Consider the following 26,808-nt stretch of genomic DNA (forward strand, 5'->3'; position numbering starts at 1 on the left):
TAAGTATATAAGGAACTCCTACAACAACAATAAAAAGCCCAATTAAAAATATGCAAAGGACATAAACAGGCATTTTTCCAAAGAAGATATACAAATGGCCAACAAGCACATGAAAAGATATTCAATTTCATTGTTCATTAAAGAAATGCAAAAACAATGAGATACCACTTTGCACTCAGCAAACTATCAAAAAAATTGTTTTAATTGTTGGCAAGGGTATAGAGAAACAGAACACTTGTACATTGGTGATGGGAATGTAAAATCATGAAGCCACTGTAAACAAAAAAAACGATTTTGGAGTTTCTCAAAAAGGTAAATAAAGAATTACCATATGACCCAACAATTCTACTCATAGGTATATAACCCCCGCACACACAAAATAAACTGAAAATAGGCACTCAAACATTTAAGGAAGAAATGAAAGTAATTCTCAAGAATAAAATTTTCAAGAAAACATATGAGTTTTCCATATTCCCATATGAGGGAATACTTTTTAACTCATTCTATGACAGTATTATCCAAACACAGAAAAAGACATTACTAGGAGGGAAAACAATAGAGCAGTATCTCTCACGAACACAGATGCAAAAGCCCTCTATAAAATGTTAGCAAACTGAATGCAAGAATATATGAAAAAGAATTATAAACCATGACCAACTGAAATTTATTCCAGGTATCAAGATTCAACAATCACTGTAATCCACCACACCAGCAAGCTAAATAAGAAAATCATGTGATCAACACAGAAGACACATTTGACAAGATCCAATACCTATTCACCATACAAATTTTCAGGAAACCTAATAAAAGGGAAACTCTCAATTTAATAACAATTTTTAAAAAATCTGCAACTATCTCCCCCCCCACTATATCTAACATCATAATTAATGGTAATAAATTAGAAGCTTTCATGCTAAGATTGGGAAAAAGCAAGGATATCTCTCTCTACTCTTACTCAACACTGTAATGAAGTCCTAGGTAGTACAATATGACATGAAAAAGAATTAAAAGGTATACAGAATGGGAAGAAAGCAATTAAACTGTCTTTGTGTGTATGTGTGTGCACACACAGAGGACATGATCTTCTACATTAAAAAATAAAATCCCAAAGAATCAAATTTTAAAAATCTCCTAGTACTAACAAGCAAGTATAACAAAGTTGTAAGAACATTAATATACAAAAGTTAACTGCTTTCTAACATACCGGTAATCACTGGAATCTGAAATTTCAAAAAAAAAATAACCTTTACAATAGCATTAAAAAAACCCACTCAAGTATAAATCAAATAATATGTATTGGATCTACTGGAAAACTACAAAACACTGACAAAAGAAATCAAAGAAGATATAAATAAATGGAGAAATAGTCCATGTTCAAGGATTGAATGACTGAACATTAAGACATCAATTCCTCTCAACTTCTTCTGTAGATTCAATGCAACCCTAATCAAAATCACCAGAATCTATAATGGTAGATATCAACAAAAACAAACTGATTCTAAAATGTTTATGTAGGGGCACCTGGATGGCTCAGTCAGTTAAGCATCTGACTCCTGATTTTGGCTCAGCTCATGATCTCACAATTTGTGAGTTTGAACCCCACATCTAACAGTACAGAGCCTGCCTGGGATTCTCCCTCCCTCCCTCCCTCTCTCTCTCTGCCTCTCTCATAAGTGCTCTTTTGCTCTCAAAATAAACTTAAAAATTAAAATAAATAAATAAATAAAATGTATATGTAAAGGCAAATGCCCCAGAATAGCTAACATAACAATGAAGAAAAACAGAGTTGGGAGATTCCCCACTACCCAATTTTTAAAAAATTTTTTAATGTTTTTATTTTATTTTTGAGAGACAGAGCATGAGTAGGGGAGGAACAGAGAGAGACACACACAGAATCAGAAGCAGGCTCTAGGCTCTGAGTCATCAGCACAGAGCCCAACGCGGGGCTCAAACTCAGGAGCTTTTGAGCTGTGAGATCATGACCTGAGGTTAAAGTTGGCTGCTTAACTGACAGCCAGCCACCCAGGCGCCCTGCCCACTACTCAATTTCAAGACAATATAAAGCTATACGCAAGACAGAGTAGTATTAACCAAAGAATACACACATAAATCAATGGAACAGAATACAGAACCTAGAATTGACCCACACAAGTATACTCAACTTTACATATGAAAACAGATATTTTTCCTACAATTAATTGAAGCAAGCTAGATTTTAAAAGGCTTCACTTCAAATCTTCAGGATAATGCTGACTAACCTCAATATCCATTTATTAACATCTTAAAACGACAAGTCATACTTTATGTTTATACTTGTCAAAGTATTTCGATAATTAGAAGCACTGAGACATGAATTGGAGCAATTTAATACCTGTGTAGGAGGTGGAAACTGATAGAATTGATAGAATAATTTCTCAAGACTACCAGAAAGTATTTCTTTCCCCAAATGTTAGCAATAGTCAGGAAACATGAACATGTTTTCTGAACTTGTTCTTCAAGTCTCGGCTGTAAGGTTACTTTGAGGAGGTCTTGCTTGACCCCAAGGACATGTTAAGCCCCTTGCAGCATAATTACACACAATGCTATTCCTCCTTACTTTTGTAAACTATGCTGTACCTATAATTACATAGACTGTCCACTCCAGAAGGTCAAAGATCTTTTATTTATTCACTTAGTCCATGCACAACATCAGGCATGAAACAGATGCTCAACAACTTATGCTAAATTCAACTCCATAGACAAAATATGTGCTCCTTGGAGAAACGGCTGATTCTAGAACTCAGGCTGGGATATACTAATCACACTATAGTTTGTGTGTCTACATGTTTGTGCTATCCCACCAAATTTGTATTTTAAACATAATTCCCAATATGACAGTATTTGGATGTGGCACCTTGGTCATGAGTGCAGAGCCCTCATGAATGAGTTTAGTGACCTTACAAAAGAGACCTCAGAAAGCTTGATTCCCCCTTTTGTCATGTGAGGACCCAGTGAAAAGATAGCCATCTATACCTAGGAATGAGGTCCTCACCAGAAACTGAATCTATGGGTGCACTGATCTTAGACTTCCCAGTCTCCAAAACTGTAAGAAATAAATTTGTTATCTATAAACTTCCTAGTCTATAGTATTTTGTTACAGCAGCCTGAGCAGACTAAAACAGGTATACGGTGAAAACTAAGTTCCCTTCCCACTTGTGACCCTCCACTACCTAGCACCTTTCCCTAAGTAAATTATAAAATTATTTATTCCCTAAATAAATTATACCTCTGTAAACTGGGAGTTTGTGTATCCTTCAGAATTTAAAACATATATAAAAGTAGAAATTTACCAAAAGGAACACATATAACTGAACTTAGGTCAAAATGCGCCTACTGTGATCACTGCCAGATGGATATACAGAAGAGAGACAAGTAGGCTACACTTCAAATGTGTAGCTGTCCTCTCACCATCTCTACTTTTGTTCATCAAGCAAATATTTGATAAGCAAACACCTTACTCTTGCTAAGGGAGTTCAACACTATGCTGACCCAGTGAATGATAAAGAAAAACAAGATCCTTGAAGAATGATAAAGAAATGATAAAGAAAGATAAAGAAAAACAAGATCAAGAAGTTTACATTTTTGTTGAGAGGACAAAGTAGAAAACTACTCTCCTAGGATAACCTTTTCTCTAATATCTTCCCTGATTACTGAATTCTGCCCAAAACTGAACTCTGTGGTTCCTTCTTCTCCACTATTACTACCCTATCAAACCTGCTCTTTTCCTGAAGTCTCTCAATTTCAGTTCATGGTACCACACTGAGGGGAATGATGGGTTTGACTGGAGTTGAGGTTTAACAAAAACCCAAGAATCAGTTCTGCCCTCCTATTCCACATCCAGTAGAATAGCAAGTTCTGAACACCTATCCTAAATATTTCTAAAATTTACCTTATCCTCTCCATCTCCGTATTTCCAAGCTTAGTTAAGACTAGCATCATCTTTTACCTGGGCCACTAACTAGCCTCCAAATCTACATCTCTTCCCTCCAATTCTTGCTCCAAACCACTATTCTGAAAGCTCCCCATCCTTAGCAGGCATGACACACAAGCCTTTGCTAATCTGCCTTCTATCTACACCTCCAATTTTATATCTGACACTGACATCACTCCCCCTGCATCCCACTCAGATTTCACAATATTTCATCCTCTAACCACTCTGAGTTTTTTCTGGTTCCTCCAATCTATGTTCCACACTTGCACACCTTGCATATGCAGTTTACTTTGCTTGGGATTCCCCCTTTCCTAAATCTGTACCAAATCATCCACATGACTAATGTGTCTTGTGACAAGGCCCAGATATCCTTTCTGATCAGGTCTTCTTTCTCACTTGAACTGTTATTCACTGCCTCCACTGTGACACCACAGATCTTGTATACACTTATTTCACTGCCCTTATTTTCCCTTAAATATAAGAATTTGTTCACATGCCAGTCTTCCCTAGGAACCTTGTTATTCTTTGATGTTGTCAACCAGTGACTTATTTTTTAAAACCTCGTGTCCAACCCAATGCATACTGGAATATCTCAATAAATGTTTGTTGTATGAACTAAGTAAATGAAGCTTTCTCTTTTCCTCCATCTCCGCATCTCATTTTCTTCTCTATTCTGATAGCAACCCACAGCGATGAGACACGACTCAGTCTAAGGATGTAAATTAGTCATATGATTTAGGAATTCTCCTGCCATGATTGTAACTACTCTACCCAAAGGCTAAATCGGCAAAATTCCTAATAAGGACAGCATAATTTTCCAGCAGAACCTCAATTCCAAGAGAAGAATCTCCTTCCAGCACAATCACATGCCCTCTTGACTCCCAACACAACGCAATCACAAGTTTTTAAAGAAATTATACACCACCTTCATCCTTAGCAGGCCCAATCTACTCTCCACGTGGCCACTTTAAGACAGAACAAGTTTCACCACTAAAATGCCTCAGTGAAAACATCTGAGATGCTGGGGGTGAGGACTTTAGTCTCTAAGGCTCCCTAAATAGCTAAAATGTTTCCCTGTAGTATCCCCTGAAACACTGTCCATTTTAGGACTATTAAACTTAAAACTTTAATCTTATTCCAACCTTTATTTATTATTCATTCGTACCCAACATTTATTCAGCACACACTCTGTGCTGCATACTATACCAGAGCTGGGTGAGCACCACCCCTACTATATTTTACTTGCCAGACTTGTGACCATGGCCTAAATGACAATCATGATGGTGTGACACCGCTGCACCTGGCCCCTGCTTATCCTGTGCTGGGGCTAGGACCCACACACCCTCATCTTCCAGCCCCGAGTGGATGACACACTATAAATTTATCCTAACTCAAGAGTTGCCCAACTGAGACTATGGCATTTTGTCAATTCTCTCTCTCTTCTCTCTCTCTGCCAACATTATCTTTTGCTTTAATTGCCTTCACTTCTTTTATAAAGCTGACCATTTTTCTCCTTCTCCCTCTTAAAAAACGCCAAGCTAAAACTAAAATGCCTGATACTAACTGTCTTCTTATTCATATATGACTCTGAGTACTTAATCTGTGTGTCAGCAGCTCCAAAGAGGGGGAAAAAAAAAGCAGTTCTCATTCCTGCTTCATTGACACATTTTGGAATTACAAACTCAATGCTAAATAACTATGGCAGGTGACAAAACACTTTCCTTGGTCATAAATCACAAGTTACACAGAGAACTTGGTAAAAACTGAAACTAAAGCAAACAGAAACACTGTCTGACAAATTAGAACAAGATATCATTGGAATTCAAAAGTTAGCTTGAAGTATTTTGAAGAAGAACTTTAAGAAAATCTTGGGTATGCTTTCTCTTGCACCAGTTAAATAAATAATCTAATACGAAAAACCCTACTATCTAGTCAGGAACCAATTCACAATATAGCAGATGTGCTGAACACATGATAGTAAAGGGCCAAACCATCTCTGATCACCCCATCCTAAGGATGATCACTCCAACCTCTGATCTCCTCTAATGTTTATATAGTACCCAATCCAGACTTCTTGTTGAAATGCTATCTTACTTGCTAGAAGATACATTCCTTGGCTGTTTATTTCATCTTTTACTAAGAAATTGTTTTCTTAAGTTTATTTTTGAGAGAGAGAGAGAATGAGTGAGCAGGGAAGTGGCAGAGACAGAGACACACACAGAATCTGAAACAGGCTCCAGGTTCTGAGCTGTCAGCAGAGTCCGATGCAGAGCTTGAACTAATGAATTGTGAAATCGTAACCTGAGCTGAAGTCGGATGCTTAACTGACTGAGCCATCCAGGTGCCCCTCTTTATTTCATCTTTATGATAATCCGCTGGTTTAAAAACCAATCTCATGCATTAGCCCTTAAATTTTATGGTGTGAATTTACTTTCCTGGGTAGGTTACCCTACTGGCAGAGTGTACTGGCATCATGTTCTTAGCAATTATATTTATCATTTAAAAATACTCTAAGCCTTAAACAAGTAACACATGTACAAGGGATCAGTTTAAATAGTATGAGACTGTTTTCCCGGAATCTTATCTTATGAAAGGCAAAGACTGAAGGAAATAATCTTTCCCTAACATCAAAAATACACTTCTATAATAACGAGCATCTTTGAATACATACACGCCACAAAACATGCATCTTTATAATGCTCTACAACTTACACACACAAGAGTGTATAATGTCACACACTCTCACCTCATTTAAGCGCCACAATTTTTATTTTACAGAGAGTTGAGTACGTTGCCTAAAGAAACTAATATTTATAGAGTGTGTACTGTTCTAGGACCTATGACTAACAAATATAACCAACATTAACACAGACATCATGTGTCAGCAACTTCATGATGTAGAACATTGGTTTTAAAAATGTGCAGTAGGGGCACCTGGATGGCTCAGCTGGTTGAGTGTTTGGCTCTTAGTTTCAGCTCAGGTCATCATCTCACAGTTCGTGAGTTCAAGCACCACAACGGGCTCCCTGGTGACAGCTGAGAGCCTGGAATCTGCTTCAGATTCTGTGTGTCTCTCTCTGCCCCTGCCCCACTCACACTTTGTCTCTCTCTCAAAAATAAATAAACTTTAAAAAACTTTTTTAAAACTTGCCTGCCAAAGTTGAACAGGTGAGATCATTTATTAAATAAAGGATTTCAGGGTTTGTTTGTTTCCATTACGGATAAATATAAACTGGATGACGTAAACCAATGCTTCTCAAACGCTAATATTCACACTTAAATCCCTGGTGAACTTGTTAGAATTCAAATTCTCATTAAATAGGTCTTGGGGTAGGCTCCCAATTTCTAAAAACCTCCCAGGTGATGCTTATGCTTGTCTGCATTTGGGTGTCAAGGTTGTAGAATATGTAAGGAATTAACCCAGGGGTGCCTGGGTGGCTCACTCAGGTAAGTGACCAACTCCTGATTTCAGCTCAAGTCATGATCTCATGGTTCATGGGATGGAGCCCAAGTCCAGCTCTGTGCTGACAGCGAAGGGCGTGCTTGGGATTCTCTCTCCCTTTCTCTCTGCCTCTTCCCCACTTGAGCTTACTCTCTTTCAAAATAATAAATAAACTAAAACAATCCTTACATATATATTGCTTATGTACAGTGTATATATATATATATAAACTTATATAAGTTTATATATATACATAAAAACTTATATAAGTTTATATATATATAGAGAGAGAGAGAGAGAGAGAGAGAGAGAATTGAGACTTGACCCTACCTAGCACTTCTAGCCAAAACTTTACAGCCTTTCAGCCTCCAGGACTCTGATGTGAAACTATTATCATTCCTAGTTAACAGGCAAGACTAAGGTACAGAGAAATGAACCTTCCCTAGATCACAATGCTTGGTCTGTGGAAAACCAGGGTTCAAACTTAGGAAGACGACTCTGCAGGATACTCAGCCGCTACGCATTATACCGACATTATCTTAGTTAACAGGCAGACCCAGAATTCGAAGCCAGGTCCAGAGTTACCGTCGGTACCATTCGCAAGAGGCTGGTGCCTCCTACAATTCATGTATGTCTGCAGTCAACATAATGCTGTAGGGCAGGGAAGGAGAAACAGAGCCTTCCACTCAACGCAGTAGGATAGGTGGAAGGGGCGGCAGGTGCCGCCTCTTCGCGCTGCGGTGGCAGGGCTCCCCGAGGACCACTCTGCCCGGAAGGGCAGGGCCACCGAGGGCCGGAGGTGGGCATTAAGGGCAGGGCGTCGGTAGAGAAAGGTTCCGGGCTGAATGTACCAACGCGGGCAGGGGAAGGGGTTTCCAGAGGCCAGGACCGCCTTGCTACCTCCGCGCCCCGTGCCGAGGCTGAGAAATTCTTTATCCAGCCCCAGCTACCTTGTGAAGTACTGAGGTAGCAGCTCGCTTTAGCCACAACCGCCTCCTTAGGGACTCTTGCTCTGGCCCCTCGGTCGAGTGGAAGGCCCCGGAAATGGGGGCCAAGCGGCACCTGGGCAGCTGTGAGGGAGAGTGGCCAGTCGCTTACCAACTCCACTACACCCCACGCAAATACCCCCGATTCTTCTGCCGCCGCCGTAGCCCTTACCAGTTCTTTGGGCGGCTTCTCCTGGGTTTTCCCAAACAGCCCCATGGCGAACTGAACTCGTCTTGCCCCTTCTGACTTTCCGTTCCCCGCGCCCAGGCAGGTCCCGGACAGCCGCCTGGGCGGGGCGGGCCTGAGGAAAGGAGCCTAGACGCCAGGGTAAAAGGCGGCCACAAGGAAGGTGGTGCGCATGCGTTAGGCGCATGCGCAGAATTGGGTCAGGCGCAGTTTCGTCAGAGAGATTGGTGCAATTGCGCCCCTTATGGGAGGGGATTTGTAGATAGTAGTGACGAATTAGGCGTGTTTTCATGGGGTGTGGAAGTGATTCCTTTGGAAGACACGAACTTTTTAACTATATGTGGTGATTACAGCTGCTTCTTATACTTCTCTTAAACCTATATGTTGTGGCACAGGAAATCTATCTCCATCTATCTCCAACCGCTTTTCCCAACGGCATCTCAGGAGTCCCCTAGGCAGGTCACTTGCGGCAAGCCAGAAACTACCCCTTCCTCCTCCCGCTAGACCTGTTCCTCCCCTCTGTTGTCGCCACAATCACCTAATCACTCTAACTTGGGCATCATCTTCTCTACCCCCTTTATCAGGTACCAATAATGGTAACTTTTCCGTGTGTTTGAACTCCAGCCCTCTTCTTTCCGCCCAAAGTGTCAACAGCGTTTGTTCGGGCCATCGTTATTTCCAACTTAGATGATTTCTACCTGGCATTTGTGTACCCGTCGTCTTGTATTCCACATGGGCCATGACCTTAATCAGATTCTCAAAAGCATCTGTGTTAAAAACGACTAGAGGCATTTTAGCCCAGCAATCTGACTGAACCTACACAGTGAGCTGATGGTTGCTATCATTACCTCACGTGGTGGAGAGCCATTCATTTAGTGCCACAACCCCATACTCCCAATTGTGGTGGTGAATAGTACAACCACTTTGAAAACACAATTCCACTGCTAGCTGGTTACCCAAGAGGAGAAAAAGCAAATGTCTTTACAAAGACTTGTAAATGGGTGTTCTTAGCACCTTATTTGTAATAGCCAAGAACTGGAAATAATCCAAATGTCCCTCTAAAGATGAATGGATAAATCAATTGGGATGGAGCCCTATAATGGAATGCTACTCAGCAATAAAAATGAACAAACTATTGATATATGCAACAATATGAGTTTCAAAATAATTATGCTGAAAGAAGCCAGAAAAAAAAGTGCATACTACATTTCTATAGCGTTTTATTTATTTTTTAATGTTTTTATTTATTTTTGAAGAGAGAGAGAGACAGCATGAGCAGGGGAGGGTGAGAGAGGGAGATAGAGAATCTGAAGACAGCCTCCAGGCTCTGAGCTAGCTATCAGCACAGAGCCCAATGCGGGGCTTGAACCCATGAACCCCAAGATCATGACCTGAAGTCAGATGTTTAACCGACTGAGCCACCAAGGCACCCCCATAACATTTTTAAAAATGTGAACTAATCTGTAGTGACAAAAAGCGGCTCAGCAGTTGCCCAAGGAGACAGGGGTTGTTAGGAAAGAGGCAGGAAGGAGGGATTAGAGACACATAAGGAAGTTCTTGGAGATGATCGATAGTCTCTTGATTGCGGGGATGGTTTCACATATGTATAAAATGTCAAAACAAATGGATACTTTAAATATATGCAGCTTACAGAAATCACACTTCAATAAAGTTCTTTTTAAAATAGCAGTACAGATTTATTGTAAAAATTAAAATCCTATTCTTACTTCCTCAGGGGACTAGGTCCCAAAGAGCCTTATAATTAAATTACGATGATTATTGATAGTGTGAATTATTTGAGATCTTTTCCTTTGGAGAATATGCTTTCACGTATTTTTGCTTAGTTGGGACCATATTATTCATATTGTTTTGCAATCTCCTTTTTAAAAAAATTTACATGGATTGTCATTTATAGCTAAGGACTGGGTGTTATACATAGAGGATGAATCACTGGTATGTACTTCTGACATCATTATTATAGGATATGCTAACTCACTTGGATGTAAATTAAATAATTAATTAATTTTAAAAAAGAAAAATATTTAAAACATTAAAAAAAAGAATAGTTTACCTGACAATAGACATTAGCAAGTGGTGGTCCCAATGTATTAAAATGTATTATATTAAATTAATTGATTTTAATAATGATTAAATTAATACTAATTAATAATAAAGAAAAATTAAGTTACAGATGTTTTAATAGTTAAAATATATTTTGAAAATGAAATTCAGAACACATATTTATTCCACCCATGAAGCACAGAGCAGTTTTAAACCCATTCCACCAGACTCTGGTAAAACTGAAAACAGAAAATACATTTTTAAAATTTCTGTCTCTTCAATACCAGTCACAATAGTTTGATGAATTAATAGTGTTAATTGAAGGTATGGAACAATTGGTGTCTAAGTCCTAAAGTAATCTTATTAAAAATCCATCTGTGTTGATTAAAAAAATTTAATAGCTGAGGTATTCTATGGTGGGAATGGACTAAAATTTATTTAACTATTTCCCTGTTGTATGAGATTAAGTGGTTTCTAATTTTTCCTTATTAGGTAATAAATATAGATACAGTTTAAATTGTAAAAATATTACCAATATTCTATACACAGGTTGCACAGTTTTGAACTACCAACAGTGTATGAGAGCATCTTCCCTAAATCCTTGCTAACAGTGAATATTATCAATATTTTGCAATGGTATAAAATATTATTCTTAATTTTCATTCCTACAATTACTAATCTGTATGAGCATTTTTGTATCTTCCCTAAGTCCTTGCGAACAATGAATATTATGAGTATTTAATATTGTTCTTAATTTTCATTTCTATGATTACTAATCTATATGAGCATCTTTCTGGTTTTTTATTGGATATTTTAATTTCTTCTGGGAATTACTTCTTTGTATCCTTTGCCCAGTTTCCATTTTATTCCTTTTTCCCTTCCCTCCTTGTTTTAATGTGAAGGAAACCTTTGAAAATGAGAAATCTGTGGAAATGTTTTTAAAGGTTCCTTCACCATATCCCTCCTCTTCTTCTTTTCCTTTTTTTTTTTTCTTTTGAATGAACCATAAGGCAGCAATTTTTCTTAGAGGGGAACACTGAACTTCCAATTAGTCAACAATAGTTATCAAATACCTGCTATGGGTCAGACATTCTATAGATTCTAGGGAAACTATAGAGAACAAAAAAGAAATTCATACAATCTGGTGAGGACAGGTATTAAACAACGATAATCCATAAAATTAAGTGAATTACTGCAAATGTGCAAAATTCTGACCATAAGAATAACATGGTGATCAGTGAATTTTCCCTGAATGGGTTATACATAAGTGAGCCTTGCAGAGTGAACCAGCAGAGGCATGAGGAGTATCCAGTACAAAAGAAACAGCATGTGCCTAAGAGCCTTCCCAGTTTCTGGATATAGGCTTGGGACCACCAGCACTTCAGTTCCCAAAGCTGCACTTGTTTGAAAGTTGGTTATCAAGGGCCAAGAGGCCAAAGGGAGTGTGGAAAAAGGGTTGATTGGGCATGTGGCATCTATCTACAATAAAGAGCCCACAGCTCCAGACAGAGGCCTATAAACACATTGATGCAGATGTTCCTCTGACTGAAAGGGCACAGTGCATCTTCCACACATGTTCTAGGCTCCACCTTCAGAGCAACATATACTCTGTGTCCTAATATTGCGTTGGCACTGGAAAAAACTGTGGCTGTGGCTGTGGCTGTAGTTTGTCCTTCTTACATGGACCTCAGGAATCAAGCACCGGATCCTCCCACCTGCTAAGACTCCCATCTGAGGGGGTGGGAAGAACTAAGTGAGCAGGCATTCTAGCTCTTCACTCCTGCCAAACACAGCAAGTGTTTAACAGGATCACACTCCCTTGCCATATGTTCACAAAGACGGTTATTCACACACAATTTCAAAGGTTTTATGTGAATTCTCCTGATCCCTGAAAAATATTATAAATAGATGCATATCCTTGACTTGAAAGATACTGCAATGCCTGATGCTTTAAGCATTTCCCTGAATTTGAAATGAAAAATGGAAAGGACTGTTTTTCTTTCATTCTCCAGTTTGTTCTTGCTCATTTCTGTAATGTTTCTCATCTTAGGGAGCAGCGTGGCTCACAACCATTCTCCACTGACCAGGTAGATTATTAAATGAAATGCTTTGAGCAAGAAAATCACAACCCAATTCCTAGCAGGAATTTGGCCTAATAAAACCAAGAGACACCTTGTTTTATACAACAGATGGACTCTGAAAATGTTAGATATAAACTGACTTTAGGAAAATTGAATTCCCTCCCATGACTTATATGACAATTTGGGGGTGGATTTATCTATATTTCTGATGAATCTTCACATTTCAGGGGCTCCTAGCCACTGCCTATGACTTAAGAGAAGGCAAAGGAAAATCTTGAGTCATAGGTCCATTTCCAGCATTCCTTCACCAACCTTACAAATACCCTGTACCAGTTCCCTAGGGCTGCTATAACAAAGAACAACAAATCAGGCAATTTAAAACAACAGAAATATATTCTCCCACTGTTCTGGAGACTCAAAATCCAAAATCAAGGTGTCAGCAGGATTATGCTTCCTCTGAGACTCTGGGTAGAATCCTTTCTTTCCCTTTCCTAGGTTCTACCGAGAGCTGCCAATCATTGGCATTGGCTTGCAGCTACATTAATCCAATTGCTGCCTCTGTCATTAAGTGGTATTTATTAGCCAGCTTGTGCCGCTATAACAAAATGCCATAAATTGGTGGCTTAAACAATGGAAATTTATTTTCTCACAGTTCTGGAGGCTGGAAGTCTGAGATAAGTGCCAGCATGGTCATGTGCTAGAGAGAGATCTCTTCCTGGTTTGGACTTCTTTTCTGTGTCCTCTATGGTAGGCAGAGCAAGCTCTGGTTAGGGCACTAATCCCATCAAGAGATTCCCCACCTTCATAATCTCATCTAAACCTATTGATCTCCCAAAGGCTCCATCTCCAAATACCAACACATTGGGGGGTAGGGCTTCAACATATACATTTTGGGGGTGACACACTTCTGTCAATAGCAACGTTCCCTCTGCATCACTCTTCCCCTTCTTATAAACACACCAGTCACATTAAGGGTCATCCTAATCCACCACCACATTGTCCTAACTAACTATATCTACAATTGTCCTATTTCCAAGTAAGATCACATTCTGAGGTACTGAGGGTTGGGACTTCAACATATCTTTTGAAAGAGTACAATTTAACCTATAACAATCCTCATTTTTTGAGAAGAAAGAAGGTGATAGAATGTAGAAGGAGACTACAGATTAGGTGAATCCTATCAAAATAAATCTCTATCCTCCATGAGTGGCCCTAAAGTAGGCACAGTTTCCACTTGGGAGGGGTAAGTAAATATCTGAGGCCTGACTCAAGCTTGGAGGATGTACTTTCCCTGCAGAATCACGGTAACCACTGCAGTCACTGCTTATTGCCCTCTAGAGCACCATTTCCACAATTAAAACTCCTCTCATGGGAAATTCACATGATTTTTCTTATCTCCTCACAGTGTAGCAGAGACAAAGCCTGAAATTGAAGAAAAATCTACCTGAAATATTTAAGCAATACTTTAGTAAAATTGCCAAAGATTATATCAGAACATCAGAATTGGAAGACTAGCATGTGACTCACACATTCAACCTGATGTTAGACTGGATATTCTAGAAAACTCACTACAAACACGTAGAGAGTCTTGATAAAATATAACCAGAACTAATTTATGTGCATCTTTGATCTCAAAAAAAAAAAGAGAAATTAGCAATTTCCTCCAATAACAGAAACTTAGAAACTTGTTTGTGTGTTTAAAAAACATGGGTGAGGAGTGCCTGGTGGCTCAGTTGGTGAAGTGTCCGACTTCAGCTCGTGTTATGATCTCATGGTTCATGGGTTTGAGCCCCACATTGGGCTCTGTGCTGACAGCTCAGAGCCTGGAGCCTGCTTCAGATTCTGTGTCTCCCTCTCTCTCCCTGCCCCTCCCACATCTGTTCTCTCTCTCTTTCTCTCTCTCTCAAAAATAAACAAACATTAGGAAAAACAACAACAACAGGGAATCCTGGGTGGCTAAGCATACAACTTCAGCTCAGCTCATGATTTCACAGTTTGTGAGTTTCAGCCTCGCATTAGGCGAACTCGGGCCTCATATCAGGTGAGCATGAGCCCTGCTTCAGGTGAACCCTGGTTCTCTCTCTTTCTCTCCTTCTCTGTCCCTCGTGGGATTCTCTCTCTCTCTCTCTCTCTCTCTGTCTGCCCCTCACCCATTTGTGCCCCCTCTCTAAAAAAAGTTTTTTAAATCAAAACTGTATAGCTTGTAGATGGTAAAGTGCACAGGTCTTAAGTGTATGATCTGATGAATTTTTACATATGTATATACATGTGAAACTACTATGTGTATTATTAATATTTAAAACATTTCCAAAATCTTAGAAGGTTCTATCATGCCTGTTTCCAGTCAATACCTACCAAAGAGAACCATTATTCTGACTTGTATCTCCATAGATTAGTTTTATCTCTTCTTGAACACTACATAAATGAAATCAAATAGTATGCTTGGTTTTAATGGTGGAGCAGAGGACCAGGAGGCAAGGCTTTTAAAGGCTGGGGAAAATTAGGAAGCAAAATTAAGGAAGATGAGAGCTTTCTTTGATGACTTCACTTTGAGTTAAAAGACAGGTCTGGGGGACCGGGGGCAAATTTTTATTTGCTAGCAAAAAGGGCTAAGAAGAAAATGTTTGTTTCAGGCCACATGCCTGGTGAAAAAAAATGAAAGTAGAAGGCTTCCTTAAGAAGCTGTAATTAGGGGTGCCTGGGTGGCTCAGTCGGTTGAGCATCTGACTTCAGGTCATGATCTCATGGTTTGTGAGTTCCAGCCCTGCGTTGGACTCTGTGCTGACAACTCAGAGCCTGGAACCTGCTTCAGATTCTGTACCTCCCTTTCTCTCTGACCCTCCCCTGATCATGCTGTCTCTCTCTGTCTCTCAAAAATAAATAAAAAATGTAAAAAAATTAAAAAATAAAGAAGCTGTAATTATAAGATTGCCTTCCTGTGAGTTTAAATTTATACTACTTCCATAGTGCTGCAAATCCCAAGCTTGGATAGTAATTTTAATAGTTCCTAATTTAAACTGTTGATAACTTCATGGGAACCTGAAGGGAGAAAAAAACCAAACTGGTAATTTGTAACTATATACCTTGTTAAATTATCCTTCCAAAAATGAGGGCAAAATAAAGACATCTTCAGGAGGAAAAATAACAGACCAAAAAATCTGCAAACAGATCAACACTAAACAAAATTCTAAAGAATGTGCTTTACAAATAACAGTGATCTCAAAAAGAAGGCCTTAGATAAAAGAAGAAATGATCACAAATAATTTAGTGAATATGTCATTAATCCAAAAAGAGCTGATTGAATAAACAATAATAATATTGAATTTGGGAAAATTAAAAGAGTAAAACTAAAACATCACATAATTGTAATATGAAAAACTAGGTGGAGGGGAGGGGCATGTAGGTGGCTCCTATGGGTTAAGCACCTGACTCTTGGTTTTGGCTCAGGTTAGAATCATGGAGGTTCATGAGAATGGAGTGTGGAACTTGCTTGGGATTCTCAATCCCTCCCCCCTCTCTCCTTCCCCTGCTCTCTCTCTCTCAAATAAATAAATAAACTTTAAAAAAGAGAGAAAGAAAAAAATGGGTGGAGGTGGCTAAGTCATTGGAGTTGAAATGATCTCAGAGGATTCACACATCTTCCCTTATTTCCCCACAGCAGTGAGGTGCTGAAAACAAGATATACTTTATCTAATGTTCTTTGGGAAGGAGTAAAGATATAAAATAATTTTAGATATTAAATAAGCTTATTAGAACTTTAAGGATAATCACTAAAATAAAAGCGATACTTCCCAAATATTAGGAGGGAAAATGGAATTAAGAATATTAATCTAAATAAGGTAAAAAAGGAGACAGAAAAGTCAGGAAAAGTAGAAGGCACAAAGTACAATGATAGAAATAAAGATATATCAGTATTAATAATGAAATGGACTAAATTTACCAATAAAAAGAGATTCCAAACTAGATTTTTAAACGTTTAGTTTGAGGGCATTTAAAATGAACAGAACTACAACATAGGTTACAAAGAAATTGGAAGAAAGACCTGGACAAACACATTTCCCAGACAATTATTAATCAAAACAAAGCTGTTACAGCTATATTATCATCAGACAAAATAGATTTTACAGCAAAATAACTTTTTATGTATAAAGAAGTTTATTTATAATGTACAAATTTAAATCTATCATGAGGCTAATTGTATAGTCTCAAAAAAATAAATATAAGGAAAAACGGACAGAATTTCAAGGAGGAATTTATAAACCCATCATCATAGAGGGAAATTTTAACTTTCCTTTTAGTAATTGGTAGATCAAGAAGACAAACATTTGACAAAGACAAAGAGGCATGAAAATGAGACTCATTTAATCTAATTGTCATATTTTGTACACAAGACACAGAATAAGTTATCACATATCAAATATTTACCTAAACTATGTCTAGAATATAAAACAAGTGAATAAATCATTTTGAGTCACATCTCGTTATTTGACCCCATGTCAATTGAGTTAAAATCAGTGACCAAAGAATAAAACTTAAAAAAACCTTTTTGAAATTTAAAAACACATTTCCAAATAACTCTTAAGTCATAAGAATAAATTTTAATGGAAACAGGGGATTCTGGACTCCCACCACAACTGGCAGTCACAAGGCAACCCTCCCCAACTCAATTGGGGTGGTGTCAGAGGAGACCGAGTAGAAACTTAGGGCTTTCACCATCACCAAGTGATACTGTGACTATGCCCAACATAGTGTCAATGTAGAACTGGAACTCTCATCTCTACCCACCATTAAAGAAGAACTCCTCTCAGGGTCCCTGCATAGCTCAGAGGGGAGAGCACGCAACTCTTGATCTCAGGGTCATGAGTTTGAGCCCTACATGGGGTGTAAAGATTACCTAAATAACTAAAATCTAACAAAAAATTTTTTAAAACTTCAAAAAAAGTGGGGGGCAAGGGGACTCCTTTCACATCTCACTGAAGGCTAAGTAGGAAACTTGGACTTCTACCTTCACCTTTAAGTAATGAGGGGGTACCTCCACTTTTCTACCAAAGCAGTGTCAGGGGAAAACCGGCAGAACCAGATTTAAATAAGATGCATAGTCTCAGAACATAAACTGAAATGTCCAGGTTTCTTTTTATAATTTTTTAAATGTTTATTTATTATTGAGACAGAGAGACATACAGCACGAGTGGGGGAGGGGCAGAGAGAGAGGGAGACACAGAATCCCAAGCAGGCTCCAGGCTCTGAACTGTCAGCACAGAGCCCAACATGGGGCTGGAACCCACGAACCATGAGATCATGACCTGAGCCGAAGTCAGATGCTCAACGAACTGAGCCACCCAGGGGTCCTGTGAAATGTCCAGGTTTCAAATGAAAATCACTCATTGTACCAAGAACCAGGAAGATCTCAAACTAAATGAAAAAATATAACCATTATATGTCTTACTAGGTTGAACAGTGTCTCCCAAAAATTCATGTCCACTGGAACCTGTGAATTTACCTTATTTGAAAACAGAGTCTTTGCACATAAATTAAGTTGAGATCATACAGGATTAAGGTGGGCCCTAAATCCAATAAAATTGTTTTCCATATAAGAAGAGGGAAATTTGGACACAAACACATAGAGAGAAAGAACCACGTAGAGACAGAGGCAGAGATTTGAGTGGGTATCTAAAAGCCAAGAAACACCAAATATTAAACTATCAAAGGCTGTAAGAAGCAAGGAAGGATTATTCCCTAGAGCCTTCGGAGAAAGTATGGCTCTGCCAAAATATTGATTTCAGCCTTGATTTCACCTTAATTTCTAGCCTCAAGAACTGTGAGAGAATAAATGTCTGTTGTTTTAAGCCACCAAGTTTGTGGTCATTTGTTGTGGCAGTTCCAGTAAATTTAATATAGATGCCAGAATGAGATATCAGAATATTAAAATAATCTGATAAAGATTTTTAAATTCCATGATTTTAAAAATTCAACAAGCAATTTAAAACATGATTGAAACAAATGAAAAAAATCTGTTAAAAAAAAGGAACATACAAAGAACAAAAGGGAAATTTTAGAATTAAAAAACACAAAATAAAGCGCTCATTGGATAGGCTCAACAGTACAATGGAGAAGACAGAGGAATCAATGAAATGAAAAATAGAAAAATAAGATAGTACCCAACCTGAATGACAGAAAATAAGACTGCAAATGAATGAACAGAATCTCAGAGACCTGTGGGACTATAATAAAAGATGTAGCATTTGTGTCATCAGAGTCATGGAAGGAGAAGAAAAATAGGCCTGAAGAAGTACTTAAATAATGGCCATGGGCATGTGGGTGGCTCAGTTGGTTAAGTGTCCAACTTTGGCTGAGGTCATGATCTCACAGTACATGAGTTGGAGCCCTTCACTGGGCTCTGTGCTGACAGCTCGGAGCCTGATGCCTGCTTTGATTTCTGTCTCTCCCTCTCTCTGCTCCTCTCCCACTCATGCCCTGTTTCTGTCTCTCAAAATAAATAAATTAATAAATAAATAAATGTTAAAAAAAAAGAAATACTGACTGAAAACTTCTCCAAATTGGCAAGAGACATAAACCTGCAGATTCAACAGACTGAGCAAACCCCAAAGAAGAAATAGCCAAAGAAAAATAAAAAATCTTGAAAGCAGCCAGAGAAAAATGACATCTATTTATATAGGGAAAACAACTCAAATGACAGTGGATCTCTTATCAAAACCATGGGACATAGAAAGAAGTAGCACAATATTTTTAGTGCTAGAAGAAAAGAACTGTCAATTCAGAATTATTCCAGGATAATTAATATTCTTCAGGAATAAAAGGGAAACAAAGACATTTTTCAGTTGAAGGAAAAACTAAAAGAATGTGTCCCCAGAAGACTACCTTAAAAGAAAAGATAGTTTCTAAACAGAAAGGAATCAATAAAAGAAGGAATCTAGGAACACGAGAAAACAAAAAAAGAACAAACTAGGCAAAAGTATGAACTAAATACAATGGACTTTTGCTCTCCTTTTGAGTTTTCTAAACTGTGTTCAATGGATGAAGCAAAAATTATAACACTAGCTAATGTGGTTCTAAATGCACATAGAGGAAATACTTAAGATAGTTATATTATAAATGGAGAAGGAAAAGAGATTTATTTATTTTTTTAAGTGGACTTAAAGTAATTCCAGTGTTAAATTTTTTTTAAATTTTTTAATGTTTTATTTATTTTTGATACAGAGAGAGACAGAACATGAGACGGGGAGGGGCAGAGAGAGAAGGAGACAGAACCCGAAACAGGCTCCAGGCTTTGAGCTAGCTGTCAGCACAGAGCCCAACGGGGGGCTCGAACCCACGAACGTAAGATCTGACCTGAGCAGAAGTCGGAGGCTTAACCGACTGAGACACCCAGGCACCCCGAGATTTAAAGAGGTAAGGTTTCTATACTTCACTTGAACCAGGAGACTATGATAAGTTATGTATATATAATGTAATACCTAGAGCAACCACTAAAAAACTACAAAGAAGTATAATTTAAAAAATAGCATAGATATTACCTATCAGGGAAATGAAAATCAAAACCATGAAATACCACTTCGTACATGCTAGGATGGCAATAATAAGAGAAACAGGTAATAATAAGTATTACTTAGAATACAAAGAAATTGGAACTCTCACACACTGACAGTGGGGATGTAAAATAATTCAGTACTTTTGGAAAGTAATTTGGCAGTTCCTCAAGAAGTTAAATATGATGCCATATGAACCAGCAATTCCACTCTAGATATATATGAACCAAAATGAAAAATATGCATCCACACAAGAACTTGTACACAGACATTCATAGCAGCACTATTCATAATAGTCAAAAAGTAGAATTAACCCAAATGTCCATCAACTGATGAATGGATACATAAAATATATTAACCATGTGATCGAATATTATTTGGTCATAAAAAGGAATGAGGGGAGACTGAATGGCTTAGCTTTCAGCTAAGGTCATGATCCCAGGGTTGTGGGATCAAGCCCTATGTTGGGTTCCAGGCTGAGTGCTTCTACCCGTTCCCCTCCCCACACCACTCGCATATGCTTTTTCTCTCTTAAATAAAAAAATAAAAAAAGGAACGAAATACTGATTCCACAGTGTGGGTGAAAAATTGAAAACACTATGCCAAGTGAAAGAAGCCAAATTCAAAAGACACATGATTTTGTATAGAATAAGCAAATCCATAGTGAGAGGACATAGATTAGTGAGTTTCCAGGAGATGGAAAAATGCAGAATGGAATGTGATTGATAATAGGTATGGGCTTTCTTTTTTGGGTGATGAAAATATTCTGGAATTAAATAGTGGTGATGGTGGCACAACTTTGTGAATATACTAAAAGTCATTGAATTGTACATATGAAGATGAAAAGTACAGCATAGGAAATATAGTCAATAATATTGCAATAATTATGTTATGTGGTGACAAATGGTAACTATGGTTACTGTGGTAAGCATTAAGTAATGTATATGAATCACTGTGTTGTACCCCGGTAACTAATATAATGTATGTCAACTACACTTCAATTATAAAATATTTTAAATGAATGAATCATATAGTATATGAAGCATATTTCAATAAAGCAGTTTAAAAAACACTATAGATATATCAAAATAGAATTCTAAAAATGTTCAAGGAATCCACAGGAAGAGAGGAAAACAGAGAAAAGAAACAGAAAATAAAACAAACAGTCAGACTTAATTTGAACATATCAATAATTATATTAAATGTAAATGGTCTAGGGGGACTTGGGTGGCTCAGTCGGTTAAGTGTCTGATTGTGGCTCATGTCATGATCTCATTGTTCATGGGTTTGAGCCCCACATCGGGCTGTCTGCTGTCAGCACCAAGTCCACTTTGGATATCTGTCCCCCTCTCTCTCTCTGCCTTGCCCTCACTCGTGTTCTCTCTCTTAAAAAGAAACATTTTAAAAAATGTAAATGGTCTAAAGACAATTTAAAGAGATTGACAGAAAGGGTTAAAGATACATGACAACTATATGTCATGTGCAATAAACTCACAATGAAAGTAAAAGGATGGGAAAAGTTACATCATGCAAACAATCAAAAGAAAGCAGGAGTGGTTATATTATCAGATAATTTACACTTGAGAGCAAAGAAATTCACCAGAAAATAAAGATGTACACTATATCATGATAAAAATGTTAATCCACCAAGAAGACATAGCAGTCCTAAGTGTGTGTACACCAACTACAGAACTTAAAATAATGGGAAATAAAAATAGACAGAACTGAGATTTAAAAAAATAGAGACACAGTTACAGTTTGAGATTGCAGCACTACTTTCTCAACATCTGATAGAACAACTAAGAAAATCAACAAGGATAAAGAAGAACATCATCAACCATCAGGATCTAACAGACGTTTATAGAACACTCTACCCACAACAGAATTCTTTTCAAGTGCCTACAGAACATACATCAAGAGAGACCATATCATGGGGCATTAAAAAAAAAGCCTCAAGAAATTTAAAATAAGTTAAGTGATACCAAGTATGTTCTCTAGCCACAGTGGAATCAAACTAGAAATCCAATGACAGAAAAATTCTCCAAACACTTTGAAACTAAAAACCACGCTTATAAATAATTAATGAATCTGGGGCGCCTGGGTGGCTCAGTCAGTTAAGCGTCCGACTTCGGCTCAGGGCATGATCTCACGGTTCCTGGGTTCGAGCCCCGCGTCGGGCTCTGTGCTGACAGCTCAGAGCCTGGAGCCTGTCTTTGGGTTCTGTATTTCCCTCTCTCTCTGATCTTCCCCTGCTTGCATTGTGTCTCTCTGTCTCTCAAAAATAAATAAAAAACATTAAAAATTTTTTTAAAAAGGAAAATTTATTGCACTAACTGTACCATTAGAAAAAGAAGAAAAGTTTTAGATCAGTAATCTAAGTTTCCACCTTGAGAACATAAAAAAGAGAGAAAAATAAACCTAAAGCAGGAAAGAGAAAATAAATATAAAAGCAGAAATCAATGAAATTGAAAAAAGAAAAGCAAAAGAGAAAATTAATGGAACCAAAGCTGCTTTTTGGAAATTCAAATAAAATTGACAGAGCCCCAGAAAAACATACATAAGAATAAAAAAGGAAGAATACAAATAACCAATATCAGGAATAAAGCAGAGCCTTACAGATACCAAAGTGATAATAAGGGATAAAATGGACCAATTTTCTGAAAAACAAATACTATTACAACTCACCCAATATGAAATGGATAATATGATAGATATTATTGATAATAATATGATAGTATGACAGACAATGTTCAATTAAGGATATTGAGTCATAATTTATTTTTTTTGGTTGCCAGAGGAGTGGCAAAATAGGTGAAAGGGAGTGGGAGATACAGATTTCCAGTTATAGAATGAACAACTCCCAGGGATGAAAGGTAAAGCATAGGGAATATAGTCAGTGGTACTATAATAGCGGTGTAAGGTGACAGACGACAGCTACACTTGTGTGCATAAGATAATGAATAGAGCTTTGGAACCACTACGCTGTATGTCTAAAAGTAATGTAACATTGTGTGTCAACTATACTTCAATGAAAACAGAAACAAAAAAGAAAGAACAATTAGCACCAGCTATACAAAATCTCTCCTACAATTAAGAAGATGTGATATATATGTATATATGTATATGTGTGTGTGTGTGTATATATATATATATATATATATATATATATATATATACGTGTATATATATATAATGGACTAGATGAGAAAGAATGATATCTTGCCATTTGCAACAATGTGGATGAAACTGGAGGGTATTATGCTAAGCAAAATAAGTCAGAGAAAGATATCATATGATTTCACTCATATATGGAATTTGAGAAACTTAACAGATGATCATGGGAGAAGGGTAGAAAAAAAAAGATAAAAACAGAGAAAGGCAAACCATAAGAGACTTTTTAAAAATTTTTTAATGTTTTATTTATTTTTGATACAGAGAGAGATAGAGCATTAGAGGGGAAGGGGCAGAGAGAGAAGGACACAGAACCGGAAGCAGGCTCCAGGCTCTGAGCTAGCTGTCAGCACAGAGCCTGATGCAGGGCTTGAACCCACGAACGTGAGATCTGACCTGAGCCGAAGTCAGAGGCTTAACCGACTGAGCCACCCAGGTGCCCCACAAGAGACTCTTAAATAGGACAAACAGGGTTGTTTGGGATAGGGAAAAGAGAGGATGGCATTAAGGAGGGCACTTGCTGGGAGGAGCACTGGGTGTTATAGGTAAGTGATGAATCATTTTAATCTATTCCTGAAGCCAAGACTATAGTGTATGTTAACTAACTTGAGAATTAATTAAAAAAAAAAAAAGCTTATCTCCCCCAAAAAAGAAGAAAAAAGAAATCTCTCCCAGAAAATAGAAGAGGAACAAATATGTCCCAATTCATTTTATGCAGGTATTATTACCCTAATACCAAAACCAGACACCCCTCCAAAACAGTATAAAATAAGAAAACTCCAGACCAATATTTCTCATGAATAGACACCAAAATTCATAACAAAATAAAGCAAAGAGAATTCAGTAACATGTAAAAAGAATTAAACACCATGGGCAAGTGGGGTTTTTTCCAAGGATTTGGGGCTGGCTCATTATTTGAAAATTAATCAGTGTAATCCACCATAACAGGCTACAGAAGAAAAATCACATGACCATGTCACCCATTGCAGAAAAAGTTTTTGACAAAATTCAATACCATTTGTGATTAAATAAATAACTCAAAAAATAGTAACAGGGGACTTTTGGTATAAGTCATCTACAAAAACCCTGTGGCTAACTTCGAATTTAAAGGGGGGATACTGAATACTTTCCTCTAAGATTGTGATATCCACTTTCACCACTCATATTCAATTTAGTGCTGAAAGTTTTAGCCACTGCAATAAGGTAAGAAAAGGAAATGAGACATACAAATGAGAAAGGAAGAAATTAAACTGTTATTTACAGATGATACATTGTCTATGTAGAAATTTCAAGAAACCTACCAACAATGGTAGAAATCTACCATTTCTAGCAATGGACATGTAAATGGACACCAAAATTAAAAATACAATGCCCTTCACAATCACTCAAAAAATGAAAAACTTGGTTATAAATCTGACAAAACATGTATAGTACTTGCATGCTGAAAATTACACAACATGGACAGAATCATGAAAGATCAAAGATCTACATCAAATAGAGACATATACAGTGTTCATGGATTGAAAGCACAACATAGTAAAGATATCAGTGCTTTCTACAAAAAAGTATATATGTTTGGTACAATTCTTGCTTTTAAAAAAGGCTAAATATAAAAACACATTTTTCTATATATAATGAACAATTAAAAATTAAAATTTATTGGCTGTAGTAACTTCGTATTAGATGTCTCCTGACGCAATGGAAACAAAAGTAAAAATAAATTATTGGGATTACATAAAAATAAAAAGCTTCTGCACAGTAAAGGAAACAATCAATGAAACTAGAAGGCAACCTACAGAATAGGAGATGATGTGATAAAGGGTTAGTATCTAAAGTATATAAAATTATAAAACTCAACACCTGAAACATAAATGATCCAATTAAAATGGGCAGAAGACATGAATAGACATTTTTCCAAAGACATCCAGATGACTAACAGACACATAAAAACATGTTAAACATCACTCATCATCAGGGACATGTAAATCAAAACTACAATGAGATATCACCTCATACCTGTTACAGTGGTCAAAATCAACAACACAAGAGACAAAGGATGTTAGCAAGGATGTGGAGAAAGGGGAACCCTCCTGCTCTGTTGGTGGGAATGCAAACTGATGCAGCCACTCTGGAAAACAGTGTGGAGTTTCCCCCCAAAGTTAAAAATAGACCTACCCTATGATCCAGCAATTACACTACTAGGTATTTACTCCCCAAATATAAAAATACTAATTCAAAGGGATACATGCACCCCAATGTTTACAGCAGCATTACCAACCATAGCCAAATTATGGAAAGAGCCCAAATGTCCATCAACTGATGCTGTGTGTGTATGTATATGTATATATATGTGTGTGTGTGTATGCATATATATGTATATATATAGTGGAATATTATTTGTCCATCAAAAAGAATGGAATCTTGCCATTTGCAATGCTGTGGATGGAGCTAGAGAGTATTATGCTAAGTAAAATAAGTCATAGAAAGACAAATACCATGTAAACTCACTCATATGTAGAATTTAAGAAAAACAAATGAGCATAGGGTAAAAAAAGAGAGAGAGGCAGACCAAGAAATAGACTCCATACTGACAGTTACCAGAGGGATGTTAGTGAGGGGATAGGTTAAATAGATAATGGGGATTAAGGAATGCACTTGTGTTAGCACTGAGTGTTGTATGTAAGTGTTGAATCACTAAATTGTACATTTGAAACTAATATTACACTGTATGTTAACTAGCTGGAATTTAAATAAAAACTTCAAATAAATAAAATTTATAAAACACTATTTTATGCCATAAAAATCATAAAATAATAAAAAACCAATCAAGAATAAATTGAATGAAAATATACAAGACCCCTTTACAGACAAAACACTGCTGATAAAAATGAAAGAATATCTAAATAAATGGAGAGATATAACACATTCATGAAATGGAACTCAATATTGTAAAGACATCAGTTCACCTCAAAGTGATCTATAGATTTAATGCAATGCCATTTACAATCACTCAAAAATCCCAGTTTAAACCTAGAAGGGTAGGGCGCCTGGGTGGTTCAGTTGGTTAAGCATCCGACTTCAGCTCGGGTCATGATCTCAAGGTTTGGGAGTTCGAGCCCTACAACCGGCTCTGTGCTGATAGCTCAGAGCCTGGAACCTGCTTTTGATTCTGTATTTCCCTCTCTCTCCACCCCTCTCCCACTCACACTGTCTCTCTCTCTCTCTCTCTCTCTCTCTCTCTCTCTCTCTCTCCAGAAACAAATAAACATAAAAAAACCTATAATTTTTAAAAAAAAACTTTATTAAACCCTTTCAAATTAAAAATAAAAAATTCCTTGAAGAAGGGTTCTTTTTATGTGTGGT

At 37.4% G+C, this 26,808-nt stretch overlaps 1 protein-coding gene across 1 annotated transcript in view; it reads right to left on the reverse strand.

Annotated features, from left to right (window-relative positions):
- LOC115290051 (charged multivesicular body protein 3) overlaps nucleotides 1–8,759 on the reverse strand; it is a 55,047-nt gene extending 46,288 nt beyond the window's left edge. Inside the window, exon 1 of the mRNA XM_029937749.1 lies at nucleotides 8,571–8,759. Within this exon, the coding sequence (XP_029793609.1) occupies nucleotides 8,571–8,615 (45 nt within the window). The 5' untranslated portion in view covers nucleotides 8,616–8,759. The remainder of the gene's footprint in view (nucleotides 1–8,570) is intronic.
- Between the last annotated feature and the right edge of the window lie 18,049 nt (nucleotides 8,760–26,808).

Source organism: Suricata suricatta, chromosome 4 (genome assembly GCF_006229205.1).
Source record: "Suricata suricatta isolate VVHF042 chromosome 4, meerkat_22Aug2017_6uvM2_HiC, whole genome shotgun sequence".
Taxonomy (NCBI): domain Eukaryota; kingdom Metazoa; phylum Chordata; class Mammalia; order Carnivora; family Herpestidae; genus Suricata; species Suricata suricatta.